Consider the following 14,739-nt stretch of genomic DNA (forward strand, 5'->3'; position numbering starts at 1 on the left):
AACTGGAATCAATTCCAGTTACACTGAACAATGATTATCACACAGCAAAACCAAATTGAATGTGATTTTCACTCATCTATGATTTTCAGTAATACCAAAAAATTGCTTATACCTGGCCACTGAGCTGGTGATGTATTGGGAGTTATAGCTTCATCCAAGCTTCCTGTTTTCAAAGAATGCCGATGAGGAAGCAGTATTCCCTGGTATACCATCCCAGTAAACTGATTAGTATGGAATGAACTAAAGGAGGAAAAAAAAAACACACTACTTAAACCTGATGAATTTCATTTATTAATATTCCCAAGCTAAATACAAGCTTTCCTGATTACTGTCATTACATTAAATGTAGCATACTGCAGAGTCGACTGCAGTACTAAAGCAAACACATATTCTAAACCAAACCACATAAAGGGTTTTAATACTAATTTACTAAAGGACCAAGAGAATGAGAACTCTAAGTCACTGGATAAAAACACCTAGCAGGCTTACATACTAGGCTTTGTAACAAAATTGCTTGACTGAAACACATTTAGAATCCATTTATTTACATTTTTATTATTTATTTGAGATGCAGAGAGAGAAAGAGACACAGATCCTAGACAGTGGAGCCACCAACGCTACTGGTCTACACCAGCAAGCAGCAGAAGCCAGAAACCAGAGGTAGGCACTGAGCACATGTACTCTGAAATGGGACGAGGGCATTTCAAATCAGTGCACTATCCTTGAATGCCTACCATTCGATTTTTTAAAAAGATTTACATTATTATTACTATTATTACTATTATTATTATTTTACTGGAAAGGCAGATACACAGAGTGAAAGAGATACAGAAAGATCATCTGTCTGCTGGTTCACTCAAGTGACCACAATGGCTACAGCTGAGTTGATCCGGAGCCAGGAGCCAGGAGCCAGGAGCTTCTTCCAGGTCTCCCACGTGGGTGCAGGGTCCCAAGGCTTTGGGCCGTCCTCGACTGCTTTCTCAGGCCACAGGCAGGGAGCTGGATGGGAAATGGAGCTGCTGGGATATGAACCCATGCCCATATGGAACCCTGGCACTTGCGAGGGAAGGACCTTAGCCACTAGGCTGTCCCACTGGCGCCTCAATTTTATTTCGATGGTCAGCATACTCTACATCAAGCACATAACTAGGTATATAATGAAAAACTGTCCTCATGAAATTTATAGCATATTGTGCTTAAAAATGAAGCTATGCATGTGCTATGAAGGCAAAATAGAAAGAGTATTTCAATGAAATTTTAAAATTCAGTATGAGCTTTCCCTAGTAAATGATACTTCAAGCTAAGATCAAGTAAACACAGAATCAAATAACTTGTAGTGAGATATAAACTACAAAATAATGATGACAAGATGGTATAAATATTTTGTGAAATTCTTAAGATATTCCTATATGATACATTAAGCAAATGAATATAATCTACTATGTAGAAATTTATTGGTTTAAATCTGCTCTAACTGGCTAACCTCATTGGTCACTAATATTTTCATGCATTCATGAGCAGTTTCTCTTGCTTTACTTCCCAGGACAAGACAGGAAAGCAGCAACACAAAGTTTCCCTCTTGTGTCATAAACCTACAGAATGATAGGAAACAAACAAAAAGCTGGAAATAAAGTCTCACTTAAAAACAAGAAGGATGAACTGTTAAAAGAGTAAGGTCAAAAATTAAGCTCAAATAATAGTCTTACCCACTTTACTGTAGCCCTTGAACCTTTTTACCCTAATTAACTATGTAAAGATTGTCAAAAATATAATAAAAAAATTAAGCTCAAGTTACTTTTGGAATGTACACATAATCAGAGTGACAAGTGATGCTACTTACGGAGAATTCCAACGTAGAAGATAAACTGAAAATCAAAAATCAACACCAAGAAAGGCTGTGCCATTAAGATTTCACCAAAGGAAGCAGAATTGCCAGAACAGTAAGAAAATAACCTAACGCTCAAAGCTTTAAAATCTCAAAAATAAAAGTAGGTTATAGGGCCTGGCACAGTATCCTAGTCCTTGCCTCGCATGTGCCAGGATCCCATATGGGCACCAGTTCTAATTCTGGCAGACCCGCTCTCCATCTAGCTCCCTGCTTGTGGCCTGGGAATGTAGTCAAAGATGGCCCACAGCCTTGGGACCCTGCACCCACATGGAACACTCGGAATAGGATCTAGGCTCCTGGCTTCGAATTCACTCAGCTCTGCTCATTATGGCTGCTTGGGGACTGAATCATCGGATAGAAGATCTTCCTCTCTTTTTCTCCTCCTTTCTGTACATCTGACTTTGCAATAAAAATAAAAATAAATAAATCTTTTTTAAAAAAAAGTTTAAAAATAAATAAGTGCTCTTAAAATTGAAAAAAAAAATAGAATTTCTAAACACAATCTGGCTAAATAAGAGACAAGGCAGTGCTGACTACGAGTCAATGTCTCGAAAATGTAACTAAGATTTCTCTGGAAATGAAACAAAGACAAAAGAAGTGCAAACAATAAATAAATAAATAAACAAATAAATAAATAAATAAAATGATGAATTCTAAAGTTCAATACTTGTGTTAACAGAAAAGGAAACAGAAGACAGACGAAACAATATTTGGAAATTATGTCTGATTATTTTAAATACTTAAAAAACAGTCTAGAAGTACATCACAGATAGAAAATCACAAACACCAATTCTTCAGAGTTCTCTCCATTCCAAGGTGGCCTTTCTCGTCTGTGTTCCCGAGGCTCTTTGGTGTCTAGCGCGTTACAGATGCTATCATTTAAATACTCTCTTGCGTTGTCGACAAATGTAATCTATAACTTACGAGCTCTCATGTTCATTTTTTAAAGCAGACAATTTATCTTATTAATGCTAAAAATCTCAGTAGCCACCAAAATGTTTGCCTAGGGCAGTAATGAGTAATGGGTTGTTAAATTAAGTGGGCAAGGGTTTACTCGGGATTCATTTTTCATAAAGGTATAAACTGAAATTTCAAAGATGAAAAAAAAAGTACAAGACTTGATTCATTGTCTTTTTGCATTATTGAAAGTAGACTACTATGTATCATTCTAAAGAAAAAAAAACAATAAAACATGAAATCTTAATGGAAATTGCAAGCACTCTTAAGTTTCAGAAAAACATATTTACCTGTAGTTATGACTTCCACAAAGGCACTGGTAAATACAAGCAGAAAGTGAAGCTGCTAACGTGTGCATCACATACACCTGGAAAAGGAAGGCAAACACACTTGAACAGATTTTAAGTATAAACTGTTTCAAAACAAAATATAATCAGCACTTCTGAAGCACCAGTGGCTCACGCTGCGGCACAGCCAGGAAAGCCACTGCCTGCAGCACCAGCACAGGTGCTGGTTTGAGTCCTGCCTGCTCCACTTCCAATCCACTCCCTGCCAACGTGTCTGAAAAAGCAGCAGCAGATGGTCCAAGCACCCAGACACCTGCCGCCCACATGGAAGATCAAGATGAAGCTCCCAGCTCCTGGCTTCTGCCTAACCCAGATGGAGCCATTTCAGCCATTTGGGGAACAAATCGGTGGATTGAAGATCCTCCCCTGTCCCACAGCTCTACCTTGCAAGTAAATACATCTTCAAACAAAAAGAAAATACATAATCCTGTGATTCAGGCTTACCGACTAATTCACTAAGCTTCAAGTGAATCCAAATTTCTAACAAACACTACAAGGAATTCTGATGAAACTGATTTATAATCTACTATGACATGATCTGCAAGAAAGGACAGGGACAAAGTGTCTTACACGGTCTGTAAACTCTACACTGCCTAAATATGAACCAAGGCAAACTACCGATTTGTTTGTACTGTCATACTAAAACACTAAGCTTCCATCTTAAAAACCAACTAGCATTCTACCTTTGTCTTCTGAGTGAGTTACCTGTAATTCTTATTCTAATAAAGTGGTTATATAAGACTAAACACCTAGCAAGCTAAGTTTTCAAACTTCAAGTATCCCATTTAGGGTATTAAAATAAGGAAGAGAAGCCTTGTTTGTAACCAGAATCAGCAGAAACACGACAAAGTTCTCTTTTAGTTTTATCACAGTGTACAGGTGAATTAAAAGCTTGGAACGAGGCATACTTACTTTGTCGCTTTGGAGATCAGGATGGGGTGGTGACTCAAAGCTTATTATGGCATGCAGGATATCGTGTGTTAGATTACTGAGGTGTAACAATGGATTGGCAACTACTGTTTTGGCACTGGCTGTACAAGCAAAGAGGAGAGGCACTGAGGTTTGCTCAGACAAGGGGCTAGCAAACAGCGGCTCTAAAGTTTCCTTAAAAACAAAGAGGGAAATAAAGTCAATGAGCTATTCACAACATCAAACTAATACTTTAACTTAGAGAATTCTCTCAGAAAAACTCCAAAAAAATGACAATCCAAACGCAAATGCACTGTAAAAACTTAGAAATAAGCCAAGGAAGTCTGCATTACAACAGTCATGTTTTAAGATGACAGTCTGTAACCTCTGTGGGAAGCCTGTCACCTCACACTGGAGAACATTGCACAGATCGTAAGACCTGATTCTGAACTACCTTCACACAGCAGCACACAGGCAACTGTACAAATTCCTAACAAGAAACATCGAACAAAGGGTGCATTTCCTAAAGCGAGAGTAATGAAGAAAGAAGCTGTAGAACTCAAAAATCACCTCCTGGTCAGGTAGTTTTTGAGTAGCATGTTACTTACACACCTGCTGAGATTCTTGTAAAAGAAGAATCAATTCCATTCTTACTGAGGCAAGGCCCCCACCATGGGATCCATGAAGCACACAGTAACTGAGAAACATCCGCAAGAGAGACTGGTACTTCAAGAGCCACTGTCTTTTTTCCTGACAATTCTCTCTTAGTTGTTTCACTTTCGTTTGGTGAGGCAAATCTTCAGTATCCTCATTTACTCCAAATTCCCCTCCATGTTTGCTGACCGTAGACTGTGGCTCTTCAGCATCCGGGCAGAAGTCACACGTCCTCTGGAGAGCTATCACTTCTTTTTCCAGCCAATGGTACAGCTGGTAACGCAGTTTCCCACCATCTATTTCATACCCAGTAGATAAGGTTCGAAGTTCTACGGTGAGTATCTTTAAACATGCTCTGAATTTTAACTGAACTGCAATTATATCTTCTGATGGATTCAAGATATCATTTTCATCTACTGTGCTGAAAGAGTCTGTGTAACTCGTTTCCTCTGATTTTTTATCTACCTTTCTCTGTAAAGGTTTTATTTCTTTCATAGAAATGGGGAGATCCTCATTTTCTTCATCATTATCACTGTCCCATTTTAACTCTAAAGAGTCCTCCTGAAACACGACACTTGGTTGGCTCCAGTCAAACGAAAGAGTTGAGTTTGACTGCTTCTCCGAGGAACACTCTGAAGATGATCCAAACCCATTTGTCAATGACTCTGACCAATCAACAGCTGAAGACTTCTCTTCTCTTGCAAATAATTTTAAGGGAGAAGATTCTTTACTAGTATCCAGAAAACTAGGTGCTCTGCAAAATGGCTTTGCCTTCTTGATGACTTTGGGCATCTTTGATAATACTTCCAAAGCCAACATGGGACAGCCAGCTTTTAAATGAGCACTTGCAGTAGTAAAAAACAATCTTCTTTCACTCAAATTAATTGTTCCTGCCAGTCCACTTTTCCCCGTTAAACTCATGTGTGTGGAAAATGTATCTGATGACCCAAAATGACGTCTCAGCAAAAGAGGATGTGTTCTCAGGAAATTGTAGAAATTAAAAACTGCAGGATTACAGGCCGAGGTCATGACTTGATCTAAAAGAGAGTTAATTCTATGAGCCAAAAAATGAGATTTCTATTTGTATTGTAGTCATTTTCTACTAAGACACTGTACATTAATCCTCCTGATTTTTTACACATATCCTTATTAATATACTGAACTGAAAAGAACACATTTGTAAACAAAGTGTTGTACCAATAGGAAAATAAGGGTTAGCCTGCCAGCCCTTATCTGCCCTGCCCTCACATGCAAGTGTCCTACAGTTCAGTGCTTTAATTACTGCACGTGGAAGTGACACCATCGTATCGCGTTAAGTTGTATGTGTAAGCTAATATTAAGTGCCAACTCCAACTCCAGTTTCGCCATGAACATTTAAATTCCTATGTAAAAGACCTATATCACATTCAATGTGTTTTGACTTAACATTTACTTATTGTCTCAAGGTCTTTTTTGCTAGCGTGCCCTTGGCCAAAACCACTCTTTCTGGACAGCTATCCAGATTAACCCACTTAAACCAGTTCTTGCTCCAAGGTCACCTTGTCAGAAACCTTCCTTTTCTCAAAATTAATTCATTAATTACCAAGTAACAGAGAAGACAGAGATGGGGGAGGGGAAGGAGAGAAAGAGAGAAAGAGAGATCTTTCATTGCTTTACTCTCCAGATGGCCACAATGGCCAGTGCTAACCTACACAGTAGCCAGGAGCTTAATCCTAGCACTTGGGCCATCTTTCACTACTTTTCTTAGGCCATTAGCTATGAGCTGGGAGGTAATGACCTGAAGTAGAACATCAGGGACTAGAATCCAGGATTGCAGGAAATGGCTTTATTCACTGTATCATGACACATTGCCAATCATTCACCTGCTGGTCAAGCTAAAAACAAGGAGTTATCTTTGACTCTTAATTTCCTCACAACCCAGAACCACTCAGCTTGGTCTAGCCAATTTAAAACGAGATCTCAACTCCAGTCACTTCCTTCTGCCTCCACACTCATCATCTTAGTCTAAGCCACTATGCCTTCACATGCTTTTCTTCTACAAGCATACACGCTTAACTGGTTCCAAAAGTATGTGACAACATAACACCACCAAATCAAAATACACATTTTTTAACAAGACTACATATGGTACAGGAAAAGGGCAGAAAAGGGGCTTTATTTTGTACCTTTCCTTGCAGAGGCCAGTTTGAACATGCCAGTTCACATGGCTACCTCAAAAACTTAGAAGGTAAGGCACAAGGTATTTCCTGATTTAACGATGTCACACAGAAACGGTCACCGAGAAGATTTTCTTATTAGCATTATGATGAGATCTACTCTACTAGCTACCTGTTATACTTCTATTCAATTTTTGGAAAAAAATATTTAAAAATCAAATTCCATCATTTCATAAAAATTCACAGAAAGGGTGGCAAGTGCTGATATGCTCCTAAATCTGTATGATGAAATATGTGAAATTTGTTCACTTTATGTAAATTTTAAAAATCTACCAATGAACAAATCATTCAAAATTATGGCTTAAGATTTTCCAATCATATTCATGAAGATAATGAATACATTTTACTAGAAGAATTATAAAACCGATTTACAAGTACACTAAATTCAAATGATTTCTAAAATGAAAACCCTGCTTCCTTTGGAAAATTCTCAAAAGATTCAATTCAAATGTTGATAATATCTTATGTTCAGTAAACCACAAAAATAGAAGATCCAGGTTCTTGGTTTTCAAAGAATTTATCTTTTGGGGCTGGTTTGCTGATGCAGCCAGCTAATCCCCTGCCTGCACCATCCCCTCTGGGTGCCAGTTGTAGCCCTGGTTGCTCCCTGCTTATGGCCCAGGAAAGCAGCAGGAGATGGGCAAAGGCCTTGGGTCCTACCTAGTTGGGAGGCCCAGAAGAAGCTCCTAGCTTCTGGCTTTGTGGCCATTTGGGTTGGGGACCAGCAAACGAAGATTCTCTCTCTCTCTCTCTCTCTCTCTCTGCAACTCTGGCTCTCAAGTTAAAAGAAAAAAAATTCTATTTTTTTTTAAAGTGTATATTCCCCAAAACAATAAAGAAAAACCTATACATACTCTTATGGCCCCCAACTGAGTCAGCGAGTCAGTAAGTCAATGAATTCAACACTTTCCATAACCACCAACAGAACTGTAAAAACTGCTTAATCACAGAGTTTTACAATTGCAGCTTACCATCATCCTCTCTGATAGGTTGCTTTATTAACGTTTCAAGAGCACCACTATAATCTTCCAAAATCCAACAAGCCATACTTCGAAGAAAAGGATCACAATGTATATTCATGTTTACTGAACTGAGTTCACTGGCAGAGGAACCAATCCCTAAAACCTTTTTACGTAAAATAGTTTTGTATGTTGAAGATGTGTCAAACTCAGACTCATAGAGTCTTGCTATCACAAGAGCCAACTGAATGTCATTCAGTTTCTCAAGACATACCTAGAAAAAGGTAGACAAGATTTTATGTTAACACTAAATACATATTTGCAAAAAAAAATTATCTAATAAGAAAATATTACATAATACAAGTTCCATATGAGGGTACTCCTAAAATTTTATAGAAAATGGATTAAGATTTTGGTTAAATTTGTGGTCAAAAATTTGTAACCTTGTGATTTTTGTAAATACTTTACAATCCAAAAGCTTTCAGGAAACTCTCGTATTATGTTAATCAGAAACCTGTACTCTTCAGTCACGTGGCACATTGTAGTGTTTCTCAGTTCCAAAACACATGATTTAAAATACTTGAACGGTGGCTGCCTGTGGTGCAGTGGGTAAAGTTGCTGCAGCCTCTGACAGCAGCATCCCATATAGGCACCGGTCTGTGTCCTGGCTGCTCTGCTGCTTTTACTTTTCTTTACTCTTTTTAATTTATTTATTCATTTGAAAGGTAGACTTACTAAGACAGAAACAGAAGGAGAAAGGGAAAGAGAGAGAAAGATCCTGAGATCTACCGACTGCTGATTCATTCTCCAAACGGTCACAAGGCCAGAGCTGTACCAGTCCAAAGAAGGAGCTAGGAACTTTTGGCTCATCCATGTAGGTAAAAGGCCCCAAGTATTTGGGCCATTTCTGCCGCTTTCCCAGGCAAACAAGCAGAGAGCTAGACTGGAAGTGGAGAAGCCAGGCCTCACGGCACCCATGCTGATGCCACAGACAATGGCTTTACCTATTACGCCACAGTACCAATCACTGGCTGATCTACTTCTGATCCTGCTCCCTGGTAATGGCCTGAGAAAAACCTGTGAAAAACAGCCCAAGTGTTTGGGCTCCTGCCACTCACGCGATGCCTGGACAGACCTCCTAGCTCTTGGTTTTGACATGGGCTGGATCTGACTGTTGTGGTTACGTGGGGATAGAAACAGCAAATGAACGCTTCTCTCTCTCTCCAACTCTTTTTTTTTTAACCTACCAATAATCCCAACTTTTAAATAAATCTTTTAAAAACAAAGAGTTCTATGAAACTACAAACAAAAGGGAAATTTAGGGTAAGCAATATACTGTGATCCAAAATGCTTACAATGTCTAAAGTTTTATTGAGAAATAATGAGTCAGTGCTATGAAGTTCATCATCTGACTGATGGAAATACAAAATTAAAAGTAACCTTTTAATTTTTTAGATGTTCATGAGGATTTTTTTCTTCCTAATATTTATTTAGTTACTTATTTACTTAAAAGGCAGAATGACAGAGAGAGTAGGAAAGATGGGAGACAGATCTTCCACAATGGCCAGGGCTGGGCCAGGCCAGGCCAGAACCAGCAGGACAGACTCCATTCAGATCTCCCACGGGAGTGGCAGGCGACAAGCACATGGACCATGTGCTGCTGCTGTCCCAGGCGCATTAGCATGGAGCTGGGTGAGAATCAGAGAATCTGGCACTCTAGCCAAAACCCTGACTGGGCATGTCAGCACCGCAGGTACCAATTTTACCCACCGCATCACAAAACCAGCCTTGATGGACAGTCCAAATAGTTAGATCAGCTACCTCTCCACCCATCGGTACAACCTTGTAAACCCTAAGTCTGGGAAAATATCACTCAAGTCAACTGACAAACTCTCAAATATCACCACTTCAGGTAGTACTTAGCCTTCTACTATTTCCCCAAGAGCTAAAATTAAAAAGTGAAAATTGAGGTTCTGTACAGAATGCAAATGGATGCTAATTTTTAAAAGTTTCAGTCCTTACCTCAATTGCATCTTTGAGGCAACCTGCTAAAAGAAAAAATGCCGCAGAATGTTCAAATCGCTGTTTGCCTAGCAAAGAAAAAGCATTTTTTAAAGCTGCTTTACGCCACCTCTCATCCTCAAAATTGTGTCCAAAAAACTGTGTCATTTTGGCGTCCTTCTGGGACCTGCAAAGGAAGGCATGAACACATGTGAACACAATGCTTCCACAGCAGAACCAGTGCTGTGAAGCTAAGACTTGAAAATTAAGAGTCAACAAAAACACTAATTTATAAAAGCCTGTACATCTGCTTATTTTCCCTAACACACAAGAGTACTAAAATTTACTTTTCAGTCTCAGAAAATCACTGACAATGTTTCTTCAAAGTGCAAATACTGCAATGAATCACTGCAAAATAATACTTTTAAAATAACGAAAAATACATAATCAACTTCCATGTTACAGAACCATCTATACTGCATCAATACCCTTAATTCCCTTTCATTAGTGAAGGGATGAAAATTTAAGAAATCTGTCCCGATTTTAAAACAACCCTGAAATATCCAGTCTCAGGACAATTATTTAGGAAGACCATTTTCGTTTCAAGGTCGCTGTTCACTCAGACCACCTAGAACTGAACCCAAAGCAAATGATAACTACTTCCATGAGTTGTCCTGATCTATCGTGGCGAAGCAGAATGTGAGAAAGACACTGTGTGAGTGCATTCTCCCCAGGCACGAGGTCTGAAGCCAAGGAAGGAGACAGCCTGCAGGGCCAGCCTGGCCCAGGATCATGAGCTCTCAAGAACTGACCGCTTCCCAAGCCAAGCACACATTTCTGCACTAGTCACATCTGCTCTACCAAAGTGGCATGAGAAGTAGCTGAAATCATAAAGAACATGTTTCTGCGCATTGATTTTAGAACACTCAAGTGTTTCCTTAGTTTTCTTTCACTATGGAATACACCTGGACTTTTTTTCCTGTGAAATAAATCTGCCCTTAGAGCCAAAGTATGAAATTACACGAACCAACATCAACAAGAACAAACCTGACTGCACACATTCACTTCTTAAGGAAAACTTTCTGCTTTGAAGCACTGTTTTCTTACCTACCTATATAATCCCCAAATCACAGCTTTCTTCTTCATTGCAAGATAAAAAATTGCAGCATCTAAAGGATCATTCTTCCTAAAAAAGGCTGCTTTGGCTACCTGAAATTAGAAAACAGCGGGTTAAAATTTCAGCAAGTTTGTAAGTGAACATCTTCTTTCATATACAAGCTGAAATACTTCAAATGCAATACTGAGATGTTCCTTTATGTGATGTATATGAACATACTCCAAGTGACCAAAGCATTTTCCACAGGGATCTTCACAGAGGACCACTACTGCTTTCATTATAAACTCGTCAGCACTTTTTTAGTTTTTGAAGCACACCCGCGCTCTTCTGTGAAAGTTAACGCCCTACTAAGCAGACATGTTTTAACTAGAAACTTAGGCATTAAAATAAACATCTGAAAGGACTACGTGAACATATTTTAAAATACACACTATTTCCGAAGTCTTCTGCTGCTTCAGCAACAAAAAGGAAGCAATAGCAGAGGAGATATGGGATACCATTTAAAGAAACACACCAAAACACATTCGGTTTTTTACACCAAATAAAAACACTTACTTTTTCTATGCATCTCCGTAAGACGCGGGTATCCCGGACCCACCAGCCCACACCCATAGCTCTCAGCTCGGACCAGGCGGGATCATCTTTCTGCATCACAGGCAGCATATTCAACAGTTCTTCTCCCGCTACTGAGTGAAACGCCCAAGCAAAGTGACTAGTGGACAGGCCTGGGAAATGTCAAAACATTTTTAAAAGAATTAAAAGCATGATTATGCAAAGAAGATCAGAAATATGTTTCCATGTGCATCCAAAATGTGCAAGCATTATATCAGAGTCACAGGAATGCTTAAGTGTTTAAGATTGCTGGAAGTATGGGTTATTGTACTGTTATGCTTCTCCAAAGAACTCCATCACTACAATGAACACATACTTTATTACAACTGTAAGATGTTTTATGTAAGGTTCCAGGTGACAAGAAATAAAATCTGTAGTACATGCTCAAAAGATAAATACAATAGCCTCAAAGCCTATCACCACAAAACACTCAGAAAACAAATTCCATATAGCAGTGGTAACTGCTCATCAGTAAGTATGAGCATAATCCAAAAAGTTTGTAGAAAGTAGAAATCAGTCATTTTATATTGAAATATTTTGAGATCACGAATAGTTTTTTGGTAATACACATTTTTTATGAACTTTTGAAGACATTTCATATGAACAGACTTCACTTTTTTTCCATTTTCCAAAAACATTTTAAAGTATCCTCAAACTTAAATAAAGTACCCTCATGGCTTAAATTCTCCAATAAAATAACAGAATGGCTGAATGGACAATTAAAAAAATGGAAAAAAAGAAAGAGTCCACCACAAGATTTATACACTTAAAAAAAAATGTTTTTTTGCATGCCTAGATCGCATGAGCGAGAAGCCCACCTGCTTGTTCATTGCCCGAATGGAGAGAAGGCAGGGTTGAGCAAGGTGAGGCTGAGAGTCCAGGACTGATGTGTGGCTGACCTCAACACAAGCTCTCAAGCCATCACACATCACCTCCCTGCGTGCCTGACCAGCAAAGCTGCATCAGAAGCAGAGGACTGGAGCTTCAGACTGGCACTGACATGGGATGTAATGTGCCCAGGCAGCAGCTCAATGAGGAAGTCAATCCCAGAAGGACAAATATTATATGCTGTCTCTGATATAAGGCAATCTTCATGCAAAATACAAGATCAGGGCCCAGCGCGATAGTGCAATGGTTAAGGTGCTCCCTTGCATGTGCCGGGATCCCATATGGGCGCCGGTTCTAATCCCCGCAGCTCCACTTCCTATCCAGCTCCCTGCTTGTGGCCTGAGAAAGCAGTCGAGGACTGCCCAGAGCATTGGGACCCTGCACCCGCGTGGGAGACCTGGAGGAAGCTCCTGGCTCCTGGCTCAGCTCTAGCCATTGCGGCCGCTTGGGGAGTGAATCATCGGACGGAAGATCTTCCTCTCTGTCTCTACTGCTCTCTGTCTATCTGACTTTACAATAAAAATAAATAAATCTTTTTAAAAAATACGAGATCAATAGGCCTTTCAATACTGTTTTTGCTGCATTTCATGGGTTTTAATATTTTTTAATTTATTTTCATTTCTTCAAAATAGTTTCTTTTCTCTTATTAAACTCTTCACTGACTCATAGGTCATACAGGAGCATTATTTTCTCCAAGAAGATTTTTTTTATTTCTTTTTTCATTTTTCATTTCTTCAGAGACACACTGGTCATTCAGTAGCATATTATTTAACTTCATGGCACTGTAAATTTTTAAACTTTCTTTCTGTTGTTGATTTTTGTGACATTTCATTTAAGAGAATGTATAGCAACTGTGTAATAGAGACCATCATATCCAGATATGAAAATACAATGCAGTATCATTTCTACTTCTAAATGAAAGATGGACTCCCAATGAAACCACTCAATGGGTCTTTGACAACAGGAAGCTGGACTGTCTGCCACTGTCCATACCCACAATATCAGGACACACTTAAATAGCAGTATGATGGACTTCTGATTATTAATGAAGCAGTGCACTATACTGTGGGCTGGAGAGGGGGGAACTGGGGGAAGGAATAAGGAAAATCTCAGAGCCTATAGAATTATATCAATATACACGACAAATCTATATTAATTAAAACAACACAACACTGACACAAAAACAGATATAAACAACAGAATCGAATAGAAAATAAAGAAATAAATCTGTACATTTACATCAAACTGGTTTTCAACAAAGGTTCCAAGAACACACAATAGGGAAAGCACTGGATGACCACCTAAGTACTTGGGCCACTGCTATAGGAGGATGGAGCTCCTGCTTCCCGTCTATGATTTTGCCAGTCCTCAGCTGATGTGGGCATCTGGGAATGAACCAGTAGACATACCATCTCGGTTCTCCCTCTCTCTCTTGCCCTATCTTTAGAGTGAATGAATGAACAAATAAATAAATCCATGTTTCTTTTTTTTTTTTATAAATCCATGTTTCTTAAAAGTACAATACATAATGCTCAATTCCCCAATTTCCATTTCTTAATGGATTATTTTTATTTACTATTCAAAATTCCAGTGTCTTAGGCAAGAATAAAGAGAAAATAAACATTTTCAAAATAAATAGAATGTGTCAAATATGCCACCATTACTTTGCTCTGGCAAAAACAATTTTAAAAGTCTCTTTTTCTGTTTCCTTCCTTTCCTTTAACAGATACATGTGGAAGTTACCTTGATGAACAAGCTGGGCTCGATACGCCGGAAGGGAAGTCATAAGAAATGTATGAAGTCGAACAGCCAGCAGAAACTTTAACCCACATTCATCAAGAGTTTCCCCACCTACAGCCAGAAAAAATAAAACATGTGCTTATTTCCATGTGCAAAAAAAAAAAAAAATTAGTAAGTAAACCTAACACTAAAAATTCAAACATCTGCCTCTGTCACAGACTGAATATAGGAAAATACAAAGGTTATCAGCTGAAAATGTTTTCTAATATTTCTCTTTTCTACACAATTTTCTATTACAGAAAAAAATGTGGTATAGAGAGAGCAAACTGACTCAGGGTCCATAATTTTCTTTACAATCTGAGTTTCTCTGCTGTGACTCTTACTTAAATTAAGATCTGACTGAAGTTTAACTTACAATTTGCCAATGATATATATTTCAGTTATATTTTCC

General features: G+C 38.7%; 1 protein-coding gene across 3 annotated transcripts in view; it reads right to left on the reverse strand.

The window, feature by feature from the left end:
• Positions 1-14,739, reverse strand: part of DMXL1 (Dmx like 1) — a 109,117-nt gene that overhangs the window by 41,442 nt on the left and 52,936 nt on the right. For all 3 annotated transcript variants that reach the window (XM_058677850.1, XM_058677851.1, XM_012927331.3), the window contains exons 19-27: positions 14,292-14,399; positions 11,604-11,773; positions 11,043-11,140; positions 9,953-10,118; positions 7,943-8,204; positions 4,714-5,792; positions 4,105-4,296; positions 3,136-3,212; positions 113-240 (exon numbers count right to left, since the gene is read on the reverse strand). In XM_058677850.1, the coding sequence (XP_058533833.1) occupies positions 113-240; positions 3,136-3,212; positions 4,105-4,296; positions 4,714-5,792; positions 7,943-8,204; positions 9,953-10,118; positions 11,043-11,140; positions 11,604-11,773; positions 14,292-14,399 (2,280 nt within the window). The remainder of the gene's footprint in view (positions 1-112; positions 241-3,135; positions 3,213-4,104; positions 4,297-4,713; positions 5,793-7,942; positions 8,205-9,952; positions 10,119-11,042; positions 11,141-11,603; positions 11,774-14,291; positions 14,400-14,739) is intronic.

Source organism: Ochotona princeps, chromosome 19, assembly GCF_030435755.1.
Source record: "Ochotona princeps isolate mOchPri1 chromosome 19, mOchPri1.hap1, whole genome shotgun sequence".
Classification (NCBI taxonomy): Eukaryota; Metazoa; Chordata; class Mammalia; order Lagomorpha; family Ochotonidae; genus Ochotona; species Ochotona princeps.